Source organism: Macrosteles quadrilineatus, unplaced genomic scaffold (assembly GCF_028750875.1).
Source record: "Macrosteles quadrilineatus isolate MER2022 unplaced genomic scaffold, UCM_ALF_1.0 Scaffold_5__1_contigs__length_97177068, whole genome shotgun sequence".
Classification (NCBI taxonomy): domain Eukaryota; kingdom Metazoa; phylum Arthropoda; class Insecta; order Hemiptera; family Cicadellidae; genus Macrosteles; species Macrosteles quadrilineatus.
In genome coordinates, this window is record NW_026542598.1 from 75,432,154 (window position 1) to 75,455,933 (window position 23,780).

Genomic DNA, 23,780 nt, shown 5'->3' on the forward strand with positions numbered 1-23,780 from the left:
AAATCTAAAGGGTTGGAAAATTCAATCTTCTGAGAATAAAAACATCGTGCTCCAGTAAACAAGAACATCCATAATACGATGTTTACATTGTTGAGGTTATGGTTGCCAAGCAACGTCAACAATGCAAATTAATCAAGTTTCTACTAATATGTGGTCACCACTTATTCAATATTATGAATGTCTATTATTTGATACAGTGAATGTTTAATCAATTAACTAAGGGGTTATATAATTACCATTGTCCTTCCAGAACAGTATCCATCATAATATGATAGATAGCATATTCGTCACATTTCTGCACAATTTTTGTTTTCGATACATGTTTTGCAGAGCAAACGTAGATCTTTTTGTTTACAGGACAAAAAATCTGCTAGTTTACGGCTATTACACATGTTTTAGTTCAAACAGATTTGTTAGAGCTGCTTATTTACTACTGAAAAAAGTCTATAGAGCATCCGATTATGGCGAGAGTAATAACCAATCGATTGTTAATACAATTGTTATTTATTGTTTTATTTGAGTCTGACAATTATTGTTTGAGCGAAAAGGAACTTAAAAACATTTATTCATTTCTCAATTAACAGTGACTCTTATCGAGTGTAATTGTCTAGACCTTTCTTTTGACTATGTACAAATAGTACGCCGCAGTGTTAGGAATATCACCTTTAATGTGACCGGTATAGATGTGCCCCAGGAGTGGACAAATCTGTATATGGGTGAAACACCTACTAATGATGGGTTTATGTTGAGTTCCTAAAAAAATTGTTGTGATCAAATCATGCAGCTAATTAAATTCCTGTGTTGAGCCAGGGATGAACTAAACCAATTTTACGACTACAGAAAGCAATTATAGTTCATCACCAAATTAATTGACAGTGGTTCCCACCAGACTTATGTCCAGTTGGCAAAGACATGTCAACTCCCCAAAAGGAGAATCAGAATCAGAGTTGCGCCAGCAGTCAGAAGAGTGCGCGTGCGCCGCTAGCAGCCCTGACACAATTCCCCCACCACCACACCACCACACTGGCTAGCTACCCCAAGGTTGCCGGCTGGGCAGGTGTGCTCTATGTAAAAAAACTATATACAAACAATCACGCTGTTTTGGGGGCACTAAACGGGTTCAGGGTAGTTAGTGAGCTCATACGGAGGATGCTGGTACAAGTAAAAAAAAGGTTGGGACAGTTTTGCAATTGGAACTGGACTGTGTCCTTGACCATTTGGAAGTAGGTTCTGACTGAGACTGAGGAATCAGTTGGTCTTAGTCAATGAAAGAGACACTCTCTTTTTTGGGGACGCACAATGGGTACAGGGTATATTTGGGTGTTCACTAAGAAATGGACGTTGGTTTAATTAGAAAAAAAAAATTGGTACAGTTTTGTAATTAGAACTAGACTGTGTCCTTGGCCATTTGGTATTTAGTGCTCCTGGCTAAGGAATCAGTTAGTCTTCGTAAAGATCTAAGGTAATCTCTTCTGGGGACTCTTCTGTAATGGGCGCACGGTATATTTAGGTGTTTACTGAAATTTGAAGAACGCTGGTTCAATTAATTATAGAACAAGTTGGGACGGTTTTGTGAATTGAAACTGGCCTATGTCCTTGACCATTTGGTATTTGGTGCTCCTGACTAAGGAATCAGCTGGTCTTATTCAATAAAGATACACGCAGTCTTTTGGGGGCTTGTATAATGGGTACAGGGCAGTTATTGTCATTACAAAGAAACTTGAATGGTGATGGAGCAAGCAAACAGATTGGTTCAACGTTTAAACTGGACCATGTCTCCCTTGACTTTTAGGAATAATAGATCCTTCTGACTTAACAAAATAGCTATCTTAGGCATTACAAATGACAGAATAAAGGTAAATTATCATACATACTTCCAAGCAAGTGTTCAGTAATAGTGAAAAACTAAAGCCTATAAATTTTCACACTCTTTTGGATAAACTTGTACAATCTGTATGGAATAGTTACTAAGCTGACTCAATCGTACGTTTGGAACGAATTTTAATGCTCGAAACTGTCCTAAGCTGTTTTTTTTTATTATTATTATTGTGCTAGATAGTACGTGTCATTCTACGAAAACGCGAAAGTTTAAGTTAAATTTACAAAAAACTAGATTACAATCATCAAAGTACAAAAGTTAGTAATCTCCCCAAATTATAAATGTACGAGTTGCAAACTAGTACCAACATAAAATTCCGAAACAAATGAGATACAAAAACTTAGATCAACATTGGCAATTGGGAACTTTTTTGCCAATTATTGGTCATTACCAATAAAGGCGGTTTCCAGCTGGGATGAATGGTCTGGCTCGGGGGGCAGTGGGGGGACAAGGGGGGTTGGCCGGTTTGGCGGACCAGACACATGTGTCATGTACAAGGCCGGACCGATGCGACAATTACACTTATTACACTTGAGTACAAAGGAATGTTTTAGAATTTGGGACACTTGAGTACAAAGGAATGTTTTAGAATTTGGGATGAAACATAGAATTTGTAAGAAGAATAAAAATCAGCAAACAAAAAAGGATTCAATTTTTTTTAGGAATTGGTCGTTTAAGGAGTAAAGGCATTTCATGGGTGATTTGTATTAAGAAAATATTCGTTGAACTTATTAATGAGCTAGGATTTTTGGAAAACCTAAGCACTATGTAGAATTAAAATTCATTTCCATTCTAGCTCCTGAGCTGTTGTATTCAATATAATAAATAGGTTACATACCTTATAAATCCGACAAACAGCTCATTTAAATTGAAGGTCGTTTACATGTACACTATGTAGATCCATGAAAAGATACCCTTAGGATACCCCCTCACAAGAACGTATAGTGTACCAGGGCAAAATAAAAACTGCCCCCGCCTCCTCCAAAATTAAAAATATACAAAATTATATCCGGAGATAAATTCTTAATCAATCTGAAATGTGCATAATGCCTTTTCAAAACCAAAACATTTTATTCGCCAACGTTGGCAATATTGAATGATGCGACTAGGTTTAACAACATTAAAATGTTCTAGGTACTTAAAATAATGAAAAATTTGATTTATCTAAAAAAATTCCATAGAACCAATCACAATTGGTACTTTATCAACCAGACATTTCACACACAAATCATATTATTTACCCAAACAAAATTTGACAAACTCTGAAACCCCACAAGTTGTGACAGAAAAGTCTAGAAGTCGCCGATAAGTTGAAGCGCGTATTGATCCTCTCGCTTTCCAAACCCCTTTCTCCAGCCAGCGGGGTAGTGGTTACACTGTCTGGTGGTAAGTAGGCCGTTGTCATAGCAACGGACCTGACCCGGGCTACGGCCTTGCGATGCGCCCCAGCCACGCACATTGATTGGCCTAAATACGCACACACCCCCTCCCCCTCCCGCACCCAAGGGATCAATGCGTGATTGGGCAGTCCTCGGTGGCTCCAGTCGGGGCCTCGGGGCTTTATTTCCACCGCTTTCCATTTCGGCAACACAAACAATTGGTCGAAACGGTGAAATTGGGGTTTATATATTTAAGGGGTGTTTGTAGACAACTTAGTCGGCGTCGACATAAACGATAACATTGATTCTTCACTTATATTTTCCCAAAGGGCTTTAGAGTTTCTCCTTGTATTTTTAATTTATCCCGGTAATAATGCTCTTTAGCGATCCCGATTGAAACATTCAAGGTATTCCTGTAGGCAACTGTTACTTTTGAAATTAATAAGGGAGAAAATAACTTATGACTAAAGTAAATACCCCCGTCACAGCAAACCTGCCGACTGAGCGAAATTTTCATTTGTCTGAATTGGTATTCAATTAAATATATTGAAATAACATTAGGTTTAACGAGTACCTACCTAGGTTTGCTGCTACAAGGAAACTATTAAAGTGGGTTTTTAGTAGAATATTAATAGCTTAGTATACAATAAATCAATTTGCCAAGTTTGATCAAAATATATCCATTAACAAGCAACCTACAACATTTTACAATATTCTCCAAAAGAATAGCATAAGAATTTTAAATAAACAATCTTTTTAATTTTTCCGTTTAATAACCGTACAAAAAACACTTAAATATACAGTACTAAATTGTTTGTTTTTTAGTCTTTTTTAAAAGGTCTAGAGAGAAATTGGGAAATTTTGTTTTCTGGGGGTCAAAAATTAGAAAAAACAATTTTTATCCCATAAAACCCCCCGTAAAACCCCGATCCAATCAACATTCCCATGGTCCGATCATGCTGGTTCGTGAACTCATTCAAGGATTCAAGTTTATCCCGCCTTACAACTTTAAACAAACTTTCATCAAAATCGGACGAAAATTACTCAAGTTATCGCGTTCACGGACGTATATATACATACATAAAATTGTAATAAATGTTGTTTTTGGCCTCTGGGGATATCAAAATGAAAAAGTAAATCGGTCCCGGGCCTAGGTCTTACCGTGCCACCTACGGTTATAGCTACTTCTCTATAGGGAAATTCGTTTGACAATCATTTTCATAACACATTTTACAACAATAACGAACTACAGAACAGCAATTGCACTGCTTCGACTATAGTTCGGCCATCAATTCGATTTTATATAGCACCTAACACTACAAATTAATATCAATCATACACATACATTAAGTAACTTTATAATATTTTCAAAGTAATTAATCTATAAGTTGACAGTCAAAGACAAACAAAATGATGGCAGTTATGAATTGTTGTCATGAGCTGTGTAATGTAGCCTAGAGAAGTTATCGGTACTAGTTTTCAAAGGTTATCCTGATAAAAACACTCAAAATGAGTCAAAATTCACTGATACAAATTCGACAAGAGGAAATAATGATTTAAACTCAAATTATACGAGTATATTTTAACTGGTGGGTGAACTAGAATTTAGTACTATAATGCCATATAATGACAGTTTCATAAAAACAATCACACTGCTACAACTGTAGGCCTACTCACTTAATATGTAATTTACGCAATCTTAAATAATTTGCAATTATATAACTAACTATTTTATGCCAAAGAAATATTGAAAAAAGTCTGATAACATACAATGGATTTGGAGAATTTAGTGAAAAAAGTTTTTAATCAAAACACTAAAAGTTTTGGATTGTATTTTCACGATTACCTGATGTCATTTCAAACCAAATAGGATAGTTTAATTTTAATAATTATTAATACTGACTTGTTATATTAATTTTTTACTAATTTTTCCAGCCCAACGATTATTCCGGAAAACAATTAATTGGCCAGTAACGGCCAGTAAAATATGTAAGCATACGTTTTCCCCCAAATAATAGGCAACCCTTAAAGATAAATATGAGCTATTATCTCATTAAAATAAATTATGTAAAAAAATTAAGACCCAAACGTCAAATCAATTTACCTATCGTAACATTTTATCCTAGACTTCTCAACGAAGTTACCAACATGATTCACCAAATTATTATCATTTTAGCAAATTGATGACCTATATTATTTATGAATTCGAACGGATGGTGTTTTGGGCATCTGGGGACATGCTTGTACAGAATTCTAATTTCATTAAAATTACTTTTTTAAACATTTCACCATCCAACTACTGTATTTCATTCATTGTATTGTTTTTTTATTGGAAACTACTCAACGCTGTTACCAACCAAAATACAAAATACAAGTATCATTGTATCATAGCCACTTGTCAAAAGTTATTAATTTTAATAAAGGCAAATCTGTATATGCCCAGCCAATACCATCAAACCATTCCAGTTATTGTTTACATTTATAACAAATACTCAACGATGTTACCAAATATTTTTTTTACATACAATAATTTATTCCCAGAAACTCGTCACACACATAAAACAACTAATTAAACATCGTCCTCTTAAATAGTTAAACACCGAAACAGGTGACCGTCAAACCCAGCCTTTTTCTCAGTGTTACAAACAATATTTTTAATAGAAAATAATTTCATCCCAGCAACTCTTATGACAATACTCATTAATTATATGCATATAAATCGATTCCCCAATACCCAAACATTTCACAACCAATAAACTGTAAACCTCTTAACCGCCAGTGTCGCCAACATAATTCACACAATAGCAAGGTAAGTGAGGAGCATGACGAGTAGCACTTAGCAGCACTTACTGGCCTAGTTGAGCCTTATCTCGGCCTTACGTAACCTGACATTGGCACTACTGGCCGGCTGACCCCTTTCCAAAATAACCGCGACGCGACCTCACTCAACACACTTCAACTGGCTTTACACTGGGATTACGACTTCTAATTAAACGCACTCGACCTACTCGCTTGAATTATGGAACAGTTCGATGAAAGGTTTTTTTGTAAATTCTAGAATTTTGATATAGTATGATAAATTTAATGTAATTGTATATAAATTTTCTGTGGAAATAATACGGAGTTTCGCAATTTATTCAACTTACCAATAGAAAAAAAAAACACTACAGCATTGTATAATTTTTTTTGCATAACAAGCTTACTGTAAAATGTGACTCTAGTCTAGTGACTCTACTTTAGTAAAATAAATTACGTATTTTATTTTAATAACAATGATTTTTAAATCTTTCTGTGAAAACCCCTTATTGTTTGCGAAATTAATTTTACTTAACCCTACACCAAAACACAACAATATCTTAAATGTCTCAAACACTGCACAAATGCATACAACTGTTCGGTCTCATCCACTGACTCTTAATTTAAAACATTTCCGTGTATAAAAGCCAACACAATTAAACGCAATATTGTAAATGCAATTTATTTTGGCGTTGAGGACTAAAATCGTCGGCCTACAGTATTTGTAAAGTAGTAATTAATAGAAGGTTATTAAATTTTAAAAAGTTGATTTAAAAACGATTAAATTCTACCGCAAAAGTTGTACTGAAGAGTCAAAACTGGACAAAAAACGAAGTGATTGAATATTAAATTTGACATCTATTCATTTGCTTGTATACAAATTTTATAACCATCTTCACAAATCTTGTATAGCCAGGGCTTAAAACGGCTCAAATTGTGTTCTTATTAACTAGTGAAAGTTTCTTAATATACGTAATTTTCAATCCAAGTGCAACCTAGGTTTCTTAATATACGTAATTTTCAATCCAAGTGCAACCTAGTTTTTGAAGGCAATAAAAGTTAAAAAACTATTTACAATTCCAATATTTTATAGTTTTTTTTACTATAAAAATTTGAAGTAAAAAAATGATATAGATTCAAACTAATTCCTATTAGTAAACACTGGAGTTCATTACGTTAATTTCTTTAGCACTATTTTAAATTTAATTATGTTTGCAGCGAAAATTTGCTAGGGACAATTTTAACTAGTGTATTTAAATGTGGTAACGGCAAATTTAAGGGAGAAATGCCTCCAGACTAATGAGTTATGATTCATTATAGTATTTAAAAATATAACACGCCAGAGTTAATGATAACACAATCGGAAAAAATCCATAGACAACAAATTCCGGCGATCACGTATTAGTTACCATAACAAGCAGATACTCATCGTGTTAGAACTGTTTCTAGCATAATTTTATCAATATATAAATCCTCATTGTTTCATTAAACAAAGCCTACCTATTCAAAGCTATGTTTCATTTAATCTATTCAGAGCTAAGACACGGCCACCTCTAAAGTACCGTGACGTCATTGTTTCTTCCAAATTCCCAAGTGACGGAAACAATTAGGTCTAACCGACCATACTATATTTCACAACACATCTGTATTTTTAGTAGAAAGGGAAATCCTCAAAGCTCATCTGAATGACCAGTCCTTCTATGTAAGTTACGAAAAGCACTTTTCATCTTTGTTCAAACGTCTCTACATTTTTTTTTTTTAATTTCAACTCTCCAATCCGCCCAAATTCATTTTACTCAAATATTTCTCATTTTTCCATACAAGCGAGGTGTATAATCTTTGTTAAAGTAAATCAAAAGAGAAGCTGTTTTATTCGAATCACCAAATTTTGCGAAATGACTATTTAAATATAGTCGAATAATTTTGATTATTTATTTTATTGAATAAAATTGTCCACAAATTTAAAATATACAAGACAATTTTCTCCATACAACGTGAAAAATATCGATTATCGAATATCCGTAAGACTCATTACAGTTCCCCATTGACACTACTAGTGGCAGTTTCGATACATCAAACCGTATCACTCGACTACCGCATCACTGGAGTAGGCCAACATTATCACTTGCACTTTCGCACTTTCCTTTGTTACCCCATCACTTTCACTGACGTTACCTCATGTCCCCGAAGCGACGGACAACAGTGAAATTGCAACTGGGATCCCCGGCTAGCTAATGGCTAGTGAAATTAATCTTTCCGAATTGACTCATGACTACCAAAAATATATGATTGATAGGTTATGCAATTACTGCCATGCAGTAGAGCAAGCGTAGATTAAACATTGGGGAGATTGGCAATTTATTGTAGGCTACATGATCGTTCAAATTAATTGTTGTTCTAAACATCTTATGTTAACTTATACATAATCATAGACAAATTCAGGCGAAATATAAATATCCCCGCCGCAGCAAACCTGCAGACTAAGCGAATTTCCATTTGACTGATTGGATTTACACTGAAATGTCTACTTAAAAATATAACATTTATTCCCTATTTAAATAGAATTAGTTAAACAAGTACTTAGGTTTGCTGCATCAGGGAGGGTAAAACTGTTTTTTGTTTTTTTTTGTAAAATGTTAATAGATAGTAAGAAATAAAACATTTTCCAAATTTGATCAAAATATGTTCATAAACAAGCAAAGTACAACAGTTTACTTATTCTCCATAAAAATGACATGGGAATTTTAAATTTACAATTTTTTGGAATTTTCTCCGTAACCATTAGGCACATAATAACGCTTCAATATACTAAATTATTTGTTTTTTAAGCTCTAAAAAAAGGTTTGAAAAGAAATTGCTAAATTTTATGTTTTTTGGGTCAAAAATGGGAAAAACCTATTTTTACCCCATAAAACCCCCCGTGAACCCCCGTTCCCATGGTCCGATCATGCTGGATTGCGAACTCGTTCGAATAAACATAGGTTTACACGTTTGTACCAAATTTCATCAAAATCGGATCATTTTTGCTTGAGTTATCGTGCTAACGGACACACACATATATATATATATATATATATATATATATATGAATTTGAACGGATGGTGTTTTTGGCCTCTAGGGACCTCAAAACGAAAAAAAATCGGTCCCGCGTCCAGGTCTTACCATGAGTACTACGGTAATAGCTTATTCCCTATATGGGAAATTCGCTAAAAGGTGTACATTATTGCAAGCCCCAATGTACCCCCAATGTTATTGTAGCCCCAATATGTGGTCCCAATCAAAAATTGGTAATAAGAATAAATAATTTTAAAAACTTCTTATAAATAGATCGCATCATAGAATATTATTTATTTAAATTACACTGGTAATTCCAATGATGATCGTTTCCAAACTTAGCACAGACCAGTAGCTGTGTGACGTTTGACCATGAGATCGGTGCATTGGTGCATTGCCAAATTGACTCGCGTTTCAAGTAGGGTATTTCCTTGATTATTACGATTGCTGTCTCAAATTGTCTAGAGGTTGATATACAGTAAGCGTGGTGTCCCGTTATAAACGTTTTGGCAGATCGACAAGGATACAAAAATGTATATCCTTGCTATATTCTCCACATAAACCCGAGTTAGAGGTTATAGTCACAAAGTCACAGTTGATTCAAGTTATTGGTTTAGAATTAATCTATTTCTACTTTGGGTCGGATGTTGGATCAAACGTAATACACGTAAAAGATTTTCTAGCCTTTATTTTCTGCAGGCTGAAGAGAATTTTAAGGTGCCTACGTTTCTGCCTGGTTTATTGCATATAAGTGATTTCTGATGCAAACTAATTATGTTACCGTAAAAAATATTAATATCAATTAAATATTATTGTTTAAACTGTTCTAGTGTTATTAGCAAAGGATATGGCATACACAGTAAATTTTTATTTTATAAAAAAGGAAAGGAACACCAAGATCAAAATAGGATGAAAATTCTACTAACACTATTTAAAATCCATAAAGTTTGCAAAGCAAATCTGTGTTACCTACTCTTTCTACCGGGCTAGTTTGAAAATTAAAACTACAGTAAAATAACAAAATTGCTAACTAAATTTTGAAAACACCACTTTCCCTACACAGTAAGTGTAATCATGGCATGCTCAGGGTATTGTGTGGCCGCGTTTATTTATCGACTAAGTCTTTGTATCAAAGATATTTAGTTTCAGCAATTTTAATACAAGTTTTAAAATTTTTAACATTTAAGTTTTAACTACACAGCCACAAGTAAATATAAAGAAAAGTAAGTGATGATGATGATATTTAAGGCAAAGCTTCACTAGCTTGTTGGATTGCACTGATTTATTCTTTTATAGATTAGGTTGAAGAAAATATTTAGTTTTTTATGCATTGGTTTTCCATTTTAATATTTATTGATTGTAGGTACATAATAGTAAAGTTGTGCATGGTATCAATTACAAACCAATTTGAACAAAATCAAAAATATCCCTGGCCAACTGGCTTAGCTCCCAGCTCTACTTTATTAGCGTTTTGAGGACAAGCTACCCACTCGCTAGAGCTGGTAAAGAACAGTAATTTACCACAAGATTCTTTGTCCTACCAAGTTCACGTCCTTACTGACTTCCAGAAATTTAACCCCTCTTTGATGTAACTAGTTGCTCAGCCCGTGCTTTGCTACGGGATGAGAATACAGGACAGAATAATTCGGTTTTAAAAAATCAACAGAAAAAATTATTTAATTCTGATAATTATTTTGAATCCAACCCAATACTTGCTTTATATTAAACCATTTGTTGTTTGTTAATATTCAACTAACAACATGTACACATGACGCTAAATATCTTGGCACTTGACAAATTCCACTACTGAAGTAAGATTTATTAAACAACTGGGTTGGTAAATTTTCTTCATAAGAAATAGCCTACATTGGGATTTTGATGGCCTGTGGGGAAAAGCCCGTGGACTTTTATTACAGGAATTGGTGAAAGGGGGCGTCTACCCAAAAAATACTTAATTTTGACAAATCGTTTGTAAAAATCCGTCCATTATTAACGGAGGATGTAATGTTTCGTAGAAATCGCCTTCACTTATTATATTATGTAAGGATTAGATCAGAAACCAAAAACTTATTTGAAACTACTAACATTTCCCAAGACAATATTGAGGTTATATTGGACAATAATTTCTTCCCCATTGGTTAGCGAGGTGGCGTGCACAGCTGTGGTTGCCATACTCTATATGATGGAACCAGTCTTGAGGCAGGTTCCATCATATAGACTATAGTACTTGGGACGATGCTTTCAATGGGAGGTCCAGCCAGATAGGCAAGTTTAGTGTCTGTAGAGACAGTAATTTCCTATGCATCCTTGATAATGATACTCTTTACAACGGATTTCATAAAAATATATCTAACTCAGTTAAGAGCCAAGGAAAACGGCAGGGAATTCCCACTTATTCTCGTTATAATGTTAAGCTGTACATTGACACTGTAAGTTTGCACACCGTTCAGCAGAGAAGATGACCTAAGACGAAACTTAAACCCTTAGCAATGTGCCCCTGAACACCAGGTAAAATAAATTTGTTGAGGGGCAGTCCCATATTGCTAAGGGTAGAAGTGGGCAGAACTTGAGGGCTAGCTTCCTAAGAAAAAACACTTAAATGCTGACTACATTGGACCTGTTTTTTACCCTCCCTGTTCTAGGCTTTGAAAAGTCAACAAGGGATATAGAGTGATATCAAGAATGTTTATTCCATTCAATAGTACACATTTTAGCAAATTTCCCATACAGGGAATAAGCTATTCCCGTAGATCTCATGGTAGGACCTAGCCCCGAGACTGATTTACTTTATCGTTTTGAGGTCCCAGATCCCAAAAACACCCTCCATTCAATTTCATATACTTGTATATATATATATATATATATATATATTCATATATATGTATCCGTTAACGCGATAACTCTAGCAAAAAAGATCCGATTTTGATGAAATTTGATTCAAACGTGTAAACCAATGTTTATTCAAACAAGTTCGCGAACCAGCATAGTCTAATTTCCCATAAAATTTTTCCCATGGGGGATTTTATGGGGTAATAATAGATTTTTCCATTTTTTACCCTAAAAACAAAAAATTTCATAGCTTCATTCCAAACCATTTTTTTGTTAGCTAAAAAAAATAAATAATTTGTATATTGAAGCATTGTTGTATGCCCAACGGTTACGGAGATAATAAAAAAAAAAAATTAAAAATACCATGTTATTCATAAGGATAATTGATAAACTATTGTAGTTTGCTTGTTTATATGCTAAAATTAATGTATATATTTAATACGGTAGGCATATTTTTGTCATAATTGTTTTGGAGTGGTGGTGCTACCCATCACCATGTCCAAGGTGTCGTTAGAAAGGTCTTAGCATGTAGTTTGCCATCAAACAAAAATACTTTGGAATTCCATCAGGGCTCTGCCCCAGTGGCCTCCAAAGTTCCCATGTTATTCTTAGGGAAAAAAATGTTTGTTTACATTTGAACAGATGAATACTTTGAAATTGACACTAATATTTGAAACAGTTGGTTATACCAATACTAAAATTGCAGACATGTGCTATAAGGATTTATTAGATTAATTGAAAAGATTGATGTTTCACTGTTTTAAACCAGTTTTTATTTGCACAAAATCAAAACATAACCAAAAAAACGTTCGACATAATGGAGACCATAAGACGTCAACCAGGACGGCCAATAGGAGGAGGCCGATGAACTTTAACTGGTAGACACGAACAAAATACAAATAACACTATTGTCGTTTATAGCCAAATACTATGTTAACGTTTTAAAGGTTTAACGTTCAGATGTATACCTAACATCAGAAAGAGACTGGAACTAGATTGAGAGATGGGCCATTATGAAACGCAGTTTGTCACAGGACATGGAAAATTTCAAGGCGAATTTGTGGAGATTTCACCTGGTGGAAGAATAAGTATGTATATGTGAAGAAAAAAAACCACGTGTCATGTATTTATAAATTGTTCACTTCAGGAGACAAATCGGAGAGAACAGGAAGAAGTCTTGGATAAGAGAGGTCTACAGATGAGAACATAACACATGATGAGTGACAAGGAAACAATTGAGACGTTTAGAAAAGTAGCTAGGGAAATAGGAAAAACCAGGGGATACATACAGGCTTTTAAATTTAAAAAAGAAACAAACAAAAACCAAGAAAAAAAGGAACAAAAACTTGCCCATGAAGGGGAGAGGAAAGGTTAGAGCGAATCTCAATGATCCCTATCGCTCAGGGCAGTATGGGGAAGGGCAGGGCCGATTTACCAAATAGGCACGGTAGGCACGTGCCTAGGGCGCGAGGCAATTGGCTTTTTTTGGGGGCGCCAAAAATTTGGAAATTAAAAAAAGTTCGTGGTAGTATTTGCATGCTATCGCGGTAAACTTCTGATAACCCCTCGCGGCCGTGTAGGCATTGTATTCGTCCCGCGTTTGCGGCAAGATTCTTACTATTTTCTGCAGTCAGGTCGTTTGGACATAAAATTGTCTTCCATGATCGAGGCAATATATGAACATATCCCGCGGTCGTGAGGAGATTATCATCATCTACCGCAAATGAGGCAAAATTCTGATATTTTCCCGCGGTCGTGAGGACATTATCCTCGTCTTGCGCGATCGCGGTCAAATTCTGACTACCCCTCGCGGCCGTGGAGACATCTTATCGTCCCCCGCGGTCGTGTGGACATAGTAATCACCTCCCGCGATTGTGGCAAAATAGTAATAATCTCCTGCGGACATATGGAGATGATCGTCTTCGGCGAATGAGGCAAAATTCTTATCTTTTCCTGCGGTCATTTGGACATTATCATCGTCTTGAGCAATCGTAGCATTATTGTATCCCGCAGTTGTGAAGACATCGTTATCGTCTCCCGCGATTGCGGTAAAATGTTAATAATGTCCTCCAGTCGTGTGGAGATCATCATCGTCTTCTAAGATCGCGGCAAAATTCTTGCTGTTTCCCGCAGTCGTGTGGACATTATCATCGTCTTCCGTGAACGCGGCAATATTCTGATCATCCCTCGTGGCCGTGTAGAAATAGTCATTGTATCACCCGAGGTCATGTAGATATCGTACGTATCCCGCAGTCATGAATCCATGGTAATCGTCTCCCGCGATTGCGGCAAAATTTTAATCATGTCCTGCAGTTTTGTGGAGATCATCATCGTCTTCCGCGATCACGGCAAAGTTCTTGCGGTTTCCCGCGGTCGTGTGGACATTATCATCATCTTCCGTGATTGTGGCAATATTCTGATCATCCGTTGCGGCTCTGTAGATACCATTATCGTCTTCTGCGATCGCGGAAAATTCTGATCATCCCTCGCGGCCGTGTGTAGACATATTATCGTCTCCCGCGGTCACGGAAACGTCACTGTTGTCATGCGCGATCACGGAAAATTGAAAACTCCATGTAGAAATACAAAATTCACGGTTCAAAAATCTCCCACATGATTCCCGGATTTCCCGGTCGGTGTACACCCTGTTATATATATATATATATATATTGCAAAGGGGCGCTACTATTAGACGTGCCTAGGGCGCTGACAGGGTCAAAAACGGGCCTGGGGAAGGGAGTCGTACTGTTACGCTTTTGGACACATTTAATGGACGAGGATTGAAAGTGGCTGAAGCCTGAAAAGAAAGAAGATTTTTAAGGGGAATTGGCCTGGCAAATAATTCCCAGACTTAAGCCAGGGGTGGTGGTGGGAACGAGGAGTTTGCTACCAACAATTACTGACTTGGTTGAAATGAAATATTTACTATTTGAATTTGGGTTGGCGTAAATATTACAATGGAAAAATAGAGATAGAGAGCCTGTATAATTTGGTATACTAAAAAGAAAACTGAATTAACACTGTGCTGCATTTCTTAGTAATCATTGAACGAGCCGATTTGCAAACCATGGAAACATAGGAAAGTCATATAGAGAGGAAATAGAAAAAATGTTTTTTTTAGAATTTATAATAGTTATTTTGGACAACCTACTGCGGCTATGAGTAAGGCTATTTGTAGAAAACACTATTTACAAGAAATGTTGATTATATAGATCTGTTATGCACATCTTGAGTATTTCCATAATCTTTTAATCGAATCCTTTAGTCATCAGAAATTATGACTGTTATTCGTTTTAAAATAACGCCTGTAAAACTTAGCAATTACTTGAATTCGAGCAACAGGTACACTAGTGTTATTTAAATACGATTTAAAGGGGATATTTTAATAAAAATTCAGTCCTAAGGTAAATGGAAATTCGCTCAGTCTGCAGGTTTGCCGTGGCGGGGGTATTAGCCTATAATACCGTATACATGTACCTAACGTAAAGTAGAGGTGGTGTCTGTGTGAATATGTTTTTGTATTAGCCTACGCGCTAAACACAAAAATACTGAGCCGACTGGGCAAATAAATTATACACAAATAAAGCTATAGCTCCAAGGATTTGTGTAGTAGGCCTATCATTAAATACACTTTTAAATTATAATTCCGAGGTGTTTCTAAGGCAATTTTCGCAAAGATTTTTACGGAACTGGATTGTTGGCCCTCTAATTTTTTTATATTTTTTTAGTTATTACTCCAACTAGTCGTAGCCTATATGTTCCAGTTCGGGGACACGTACCATTGTTGTGGGAAAAATATGAGTTGCCTATCGATATTTAGGCTCTTAGGGGGGGGGGGGGGGGGGAGAGCAGAGTGAGAACGCCCTTTCTGTTTCACTACACCACTATCTTTAAGCTTTCTAAAAGGATTTTGGATACCGTACATTATCACAGATCTGTTAACATTTGGCCACTCATTAACATTGAGTAGCCTAGAATAAGTTAATTGCAAAATTAAAGACACAGAACTAGGTTACATCTTAATATAAAACCTTTCCCGAAAAAGTGTCATAGACCGCTGTGGGATCAAGAAAGGCAACTGACGTCTTGATATTTCTATCAAACTAATCCTCAATGAATTAAGTTAACTTAATAGTACAATACCACAACAATCACACCAAGGCCTGAATCCAGCTCACCCAGTCGGGAGGTAAAGATTGAGGATGGAGGACATCTAGTGTAACTTTACAGTTTCTTCAGTAACTTTCAAGACACACAAAATGTGTGTAGGTCAATGACTTTCTGCAAGCTCTAGTCCTTTCCAGGCCGTAAGACGTCTAATACTTTTAATGTTTTAAAATTTCTGACAATTGACCAATTAATTGATAGGTACTACTGTATAAACTGTTTAAAGCCACGCTTTTTTGGCAGACAAATAATATTTTGGTTAAAAAGTCCTCAGCATTCTGCTATATATTCCGGCCGCTTTGACTACTGTACTTCCTGAGCCTCAATTCCACTTTCCATGGTAAACATATGAATACTCTGGTGAGGAGTACAGTCTCTTTCTAATATCACGCAGCTCACAGTTCAGTGACACATCCTCGGAAGGTTGATATTTACTATCAAAATATGTACCTATGCTGTCTTTGAGCTTTGGCTGATAAACACACTGACTTATTTCAACAGAAAAATCTGACTGGCCAAAAAAAAATCTCTCTCCTGGCTAAGTTGAGGTTTTCAAACAAGTTCAGCAGTCAAGATCGCCAGTGGCCTGGTGTATACAGGGTGGTAAAAAAGTCCCTGGACAGTTAAATATTTTAAAAAATAATGAAGATAGAGCTACAATACTTGGTACAAAGTTACAGGGCATAAAACTCTATTTTAACACATATTCAGTGATCCAATAACTCTTCAGGGGGACGGCCCACAAGGAGTCGGAAGAAAATCTTAAATGGAAGCATAGGTCAATATGCACATCAAATTAAAGGTCTTTTTTAGTAGAATACAATGCCGCAAACCGCACTTCAAAAGGTTGATCCTGCGCAAAATGACAGCTGTTCAAAGATACATTTAGTTTACATTGCTATTATACGCTTTCTCCTCAGGGGGCACAGCCCTAGGAATCGGAACAAAATTGTTAACGTAAAAATAGGTCGATATGCACATCAAATTAAAGGTCTTCACTTGTAGATTACGATGCCGTAAATTCAAGCTCAAAAAAATGCCTGAGTAAAAAATGGCAGTCGTTCAAAGATTCAAAATGGCGGATTCAAGAAATCTTTGAACATCTGCCATTTTGCGCAGGATCAACCTTTTGAAGTGCGGTTTGCGGCATTGTATTTTACTAAAAAAGACCTTTAATTTGATGTGCATATTGCCCTATGCTTCCATTTAAGATTTTCTTCCGACTCCTTGTGGGCCGTCCCCCTGAAGAGTTATTGGATCACTGAATATGTGTTAAAATAGAGTTTTATGCCCTGTAACTTTGTACCAAGTATTGTAGCTCTATCTGCATTATTTTTTAAAATATTTAACTGTCCAGGGACTTTTTTACCACCCTGTATAGTGTAAATAGGCTACCGATTTAGCGTAGCTCTCACCGCAAGCACGAGAACCTTTGGATCTTGTTGAGCGATGCAATTTTGACAAAGTAACAAGTGTACCTTCGTTATTGTATGTTATGCAGCTCCAATAGCTGTTATTACTTTTAAAATCAACAATGTAAAAATTTCACTAGCGTGGAAACACACAAGATGGTGAAAGGATGATTATTATACATTGGACTGTAGGACACAAGAATACCTTTAACCTTGGGCCCCAAAAGGTGTACATTTTGCCACTGATTTGGCTCTCCTATAATCATTGGATTAAACAATGAAATGCCTTAATTGCACTTTACAAACAGCATACAGGTTAAGTTTGATACACAAGATCGCTACGGTACTTAAATGTCATTTAGAAATGATAGAAGAGACCGCTTTAGAATAACGTGTGGAGCGATAGGCTATAGGAACGACTTTTTACAACTAGTCAGATGAATACTTTTTAACATGAAAAAATCCTACTCCTCATCCAGGTAAATAGTAATACATAGAAATGAAATACTGTAGGCCTACATTTGAAAAAAATATGCAAATATGCCTAACAAGATTCTGGTTTCCTGCGCTTGCAGGTTTTGGGTTTTCTCTGGAAGTAATTGTATAAGTTACTCGTCTTACACTAATTGCCATAAAAAAACGCAAAAGCATTCAAATAAGGTTTTTGCGTTCTGGTTCTCCCTGTTTTGTGTCTGTACGTGTTACCAGTCTATCAAGTGTGAACACCTTGTGTAGCCATCAGTGCAGATTGTAAAAAAAGAGGGAACTTAGGCTATACGATTACTGATTTAAAGACACTGCTGTTTGGGTTAGCCTATCTTTTTGGCAAGTACTAGAGCGTAGGGCAAGTCAAGTACCAACTTTAAATGCTACGTAAAGCTGTATGCAGGCCTATTTTATACATTAACTTAATATCAACTTTAATCCGCAATATTTCTACAACTCAAGAACACTTAGAACAAACCATGGTGAGTTAGTGGCTCAGTCGGTAGTGCCACGGACTTTGGGCTCAAAGCAAAGATGTCGTGGACTTGGATCCTAGTACCTGCCACTATTTTTTAACAGTACAGTTCACCCTTGTACTGTACCAGCTCACCCCTTGCTTTGATGGATACTTTCCACGCATAGGTCCGGAGCATATGTGGACGGGCAAATGAAAGCTTTACAGAGGCCACCAACCTCTTAAAAACATTTTGTCCGCAACTGGAAACGTTACAAAATCACAGAACATTACTGATGTTAAAGATCGGGTGACTTGGAATCAGACAGAGCTCTTGACAGCCATGTCCAGAAGTGAGGGTGCATGAATAGCCATAGCTCAATTTGTTCAGGCTTGTCACATATGAGGAAAAGCCATCATGATCAATTATGGTATTCTGACTAGAGACTGAAGTTCAACCACTGAATATGTGTTTAATGGTTTAAGGGCCGGGTACACACACACCGACTTTTGTCGTGCCCCTGTACGACTCAAAAAACTGTATATCTGCACGACAAATAGAGAAACAAAGTAGGCAATGGAAGTCGCATGGGGGTGTACACACTAGTTCGACAGCAGTCGTGGATGTGTCAAAGTTGTGGACGACAAATTTTGAGTCGCGCCCTACACTGACTGGGGGTCCGACAGGCAAGTCGTGTCGCATGGGCTCACGACTGTTTTGAGTCGTAGCGGGACATGGCGTTATACGGCTGCCACGTCGGTGTATACACACTAATGTGTCTCGGGACAAAACTGCGGGGCTCTACGCTGGGAAACTCAGACCCTGCCCCACCAGTCTGCATTGCAATTTGGCAGAGGAAGGTCGGTGCAATGGATAGTGTCGTAGAGGAACAAGCAGCAAATGAATCTGAGGTACAGCAGACTGTTGATGGAATGCAGATTTCACACTAAACAGTCCTTTTGTCCTTCTCTCAAGTAAAAAAAGAATCTGTTTGGATACGTTGGTCGACATTTTCTCCTTAACAAGAGAAGGAGAAGGAGAAGAAGAACCTCTTCCTCTGGTGACATCCTCACAAATGAGTAGTCCTAAAGCCAGTAGAGTTCGCTGTTGTGTTTGCTGAGTCGTATACCGATACAACAACTGTCGTGAGGTAAAACGACTTTGTCATAAGCCAGCACGACACGATGAGTCGTACTCACATGCGTCCAAGTCGGTGTGTGTGTACTGGCCCTGAGGATAGTGTCCTCGTCCTCTGAATTGAGCGGGTTCTTCTGTTAGGAGCAGGTTCCACAGTAGTTTGCTCATTCAAAGGTAAAAGTAAAATTCATTAGCCTCCCAAATTAAATATTAAGTTAATATTAAATAGCTTAGAAGGATGAAGGTTCTGTAGATTGTTAACTGGTTCGACATAGGCTATAGCTTACTAGGACTTAAATAAGTGCAATTCCAAAAGTTTTGAATCAGTTAATCAATGAGGACTGGTAGGCCTAACAGATTTTTGATATTTTGAAATTGAAAGTTTGGGGGGGTGACAGGAAGCACATAAGTTAGTAAGCGACTGTTGTTGTTACCACACCGGACCACCAGTTCTTTCAAACATTCTTAGATTTATGTGACAGGTGTAGAACTGGGATACAAATTTTATTAGGGCATTACGATCCTTCTGGACATATATTCAGTTGCAAGGTGGAAACCTACAATTTAAGGTATTAGAAATCCTATGACCTACAACTGTAAAAATAGCGTCTAATTTACCTCAACAAAGCTGTTATTTTGTTCGAGTAGGTACAGAATGTATCTACGTAAGATTTAAAAAATGTGTTTCCTTCTTACAGGATGGCATATGGTAAATTAATATTAAGGTAGCGGTAGGCCTATGGATTGGACAACTATTCTAGAAACAAATTTAAAATGGGCTACAACTCGAATAGGTACTGGTAGCTTAGAGCCGAGGTGCAAGAATAGCCTATTAGTAGGCTACACTAGCCTTATTTAGGCTAGGCCTATCTGCTTTATAAGTGGACTTAATCATTACCGTATTTGCTTTCTGTCTTTTAAAACAGACCTAGAATTAAAAGTAGGGTTACAGGGCACTAGAGTTATTTACGTTTCGGGATAAGATTAGCAAGTTAAATAGGGTTTTAACTTAAATCACATGGTGGATTGATACAAAACTTAGGGTAATCGAGTTTGACTTGAAGATTTCCTCAGTAAATTAATTCAAAATAGCCTAACTTAACTTATGTTAGTTAGCTTTAGGGCCTATTGTAGGCCCTAAATATGCATATAGTTAAAGTCCTAGCCTGTTTAATGTTTTGGTTACAGAAGCTGTAATTAAACACACAAGCAGATTACTTAATTAGACACTTGTGAAAATAGGTCATCAAGTGAACTGATTATCACAGCATTCTCAGTTAAGCTTGGTCCAAGGAGCATGATTGTTTTAAGACTAACTATTTTATCAGAAAATACTCAGATTAATATGGTTGTATGGGGAAAGTGGAGTAAAAAGTAGTAATATATGACAATACACACAACATGTGTTAGGCTTTCAACATAGGATAGGAAGGCTTCGAATACGTGTGTGGTTGATATGGCAGACAATAAAATTAGGTTAACTGAGCATTGAAAGTAATAAGCCTTTTTAGCATAGGTTTCCAACAGGTTGCAGAGAAAAAACTCTGGAGTAATGGGGTGATAACTAACTAAGTATTTAACGAAACAAATGAAGTGAAACTGGGGACGTATTATATCTCGACCAACATAACCTTTCATGACAAGGCACCTTGTTTTCTCTCGGTATGCACAAGCACAGGTTCAGGCGGCTGTTTATTCAAGTTGACCAAGTGAATAATGGCGTTTTCTTGAGATAAACACTATTAATTTTTGTACACGTTTGTACCTGTAGAATTGGACGAAAATGACACTTGTAGCTCCGTAGAATTGTTTTGATCCACCACAGCTGAAGGTGGGTCAAGTCGGGTGGATGGAGCCGCTGCAGCGCCCGCTTGGATGAGCATTTCCGCCTCCTCGTTCATCCTTCCGAACAGATTGCGGTCAAAGATGTGTAAATTAACAAGAAAATTTCATACACCCCGCCAAAATAATAAAACGACACATAAAAAGACTGAATAACGAAAAATTGTATCATTCAAAATGTAGGTCGGTAGGCCACTTCACTTGCACTTCGCATCAGACAAACATGACTTAAAGGTCAATAGAGAGTTAAGATGTTACTTTCTATGACATTTTTTCAAATTTTAATTGGAATTATGCAAAACTGTCATGTTTCAAATGTCCTTGGTCGCGTGTATCCCTGAAAATTGGATTATTGGTTCGAATAGAAATCTCTTCAAGGACGTCAATTTTCAAGGATAAAGCAACAGTTTCTTTGTAACAATGGAAAGTAGGTCATCGTATAATTAATTATTTTACAGCAAAACTCATGTCGCTATGCTTTCTAAAAACGTATTCCGACATTTTATTTCTTTCAAGGATACATTTTGGTGATAAACTGCTTACCAGACAGCTTTTCAGTAGTTGTGTTGATAACTTTTCCTTTCTGCTACTATCACTTTCACGCTACCTTGTGAGTGTTAGCGGAACTAACAGAACACTTATTACGTTGCAGAACATTCACTTACACCATAGTCCAGGCGCTAAACGGGTTGAGTATGCACTGAAAGTCTGACAAAATTTGACTTTTGATTATTGTTGGGGACATCTAGTAGATGAAAAAAATCGATGATGTCGCATTTCTAGGGTGGTCACAACTCGGGGGGGAGGGGGGGAAGTTGCGCGGGTCATCGGTTTACGTTTCCGCGTATAACTCACAAACGGTTAATGATAGAAAGGTGAATTAAGCGTCTATCTACGCCTAAATATATTGTCTTTTAAAAAGGTTATTACAACCTTTCTTCTATCTCTTATACTTTAGGCGCTAATCAACATTTATTGCAAAAAATGAAATTTAAAAATACTTAAAAATGAAATATCGGAAATATTGCGCTTGTTTAGGGCATGTTACAAACTATTTATGGTTAGAAAAACTAACAAGTAGTACAACAACACCAAGTTTAAAGAAATCCGTGCAAAAACAACAGAGCTACGTTGATTTCAGTAAAAGTAAACGTGGAAAATTCGTAGTAGTATCGAGGCGCGCATGGATGGTACACGTAGCCCACAGTCAATATAGGTTTGATGTTGTAAGTAACTATGGGAAAGCTGAATTTTTCTATGCTGTTAGACCATGTTGCGATTATCATTTTCCCGAAAGTCAACACTCCTCCCCCCTTGTGCTTTCCTCTAACCCCCCTTTTTAGATAAATTTACAGCCTCTTAGCAATTAAGCTATAACTTTAAAACGGGTAAGGATAATAATGCAATATTTTATTAATCATTTTGCGTTACGATAATCTACAAAAAGAATTATTAGATGAATAAATGATAAAGAAGATAGATGATGAAGAAGAAGAAAATGTGTTCATTGTAATAAAATATCAATACAGTGTTTTTATTTAAATGCAAAGAACAATGGTCAAAGACCGTCTGTTTTGTGTTAGACACTCTGATTTTAAAATATTTTAAAACCGTTAAAAAAAATGCCATGAATCACGTAATTATTCATAAAATAAACTGATTTCCACTACAGAACATACACAAATAGCACTACATACTAATAAAGATCAGATAACAATTGAATGAATAATAAAATTTAAATGTAGCCTACTGAGAATCTGAATGTTTCCTACAAACAGTTAATAATTCAAATTCATAAAACAAACCTGTTACTTTTATAATTTACTTTGATAGATACTTAACAAACAATATTTTATACATTTTTTAAATTACATAGATTTTTCCAATTTTTGTATCGATATCTCAATTCTTAAATTTAATAATTATACTCCATTATCAATTCCCACCCTTTACTCCACGCCTCTTTAAGATAATTTCCAAGTGCCCGCCAATCTTTGCCATTTAAAAATTCAAAAAAACTCATATTCATTTAAATATAACTTGTTAGACCAAAATTGACGTATCTTTTTTAAATTGGAGATTCTGCTATAAAAGGGTACACGTCCCGGTTGAGATTACATAGTGAACATACACAAATTTTATTTTCCATATAGAGTTAACTTTTTTTTAGACGACCCCTTTTAATTGTAAAAAATGTTTTTAGGGATGGTCACGAATAAAAAATATATATCCACAATTTTCCAATATGGCCAACAACTTTGTTATTTCTTATGGAATACGCTGTATTTTAGTATTCTTTTACAATTTAAAAGCTATTTTCTTATTCGTGACATTTTTTCTCTA

At 36.1% G+C, this 23,780-nt stretch overlaps 1 protein-coding gene across 1 annotated transcript in view; it reads right to left on the bottom strand.

The window, feature by feature from the left end:
• Positions 1 to 21,724, bottom strand: part of LOC128993893 (nuclear hormone receptor FTZ-F1) — a 170,939-nt gene extending 149,215 nt beyond the window's left edge. Inside the window, exon 1 of the mRNA XM_054417966.1 lies at positions 21,361 to 21,724. Coding sequence (XP_054273941.1) covers positions 21,361 to 21,496 — 136 coding nt within the window. The 5' untranslated portion in view covers positions 21,497 to 21,724. The remainder of the gene's footprint in view (positions 1 to 21,360) is intronic.
• Between the last annotated feature and the right edge of the window lie 2,056 nt (positions 21,725 to 23,780).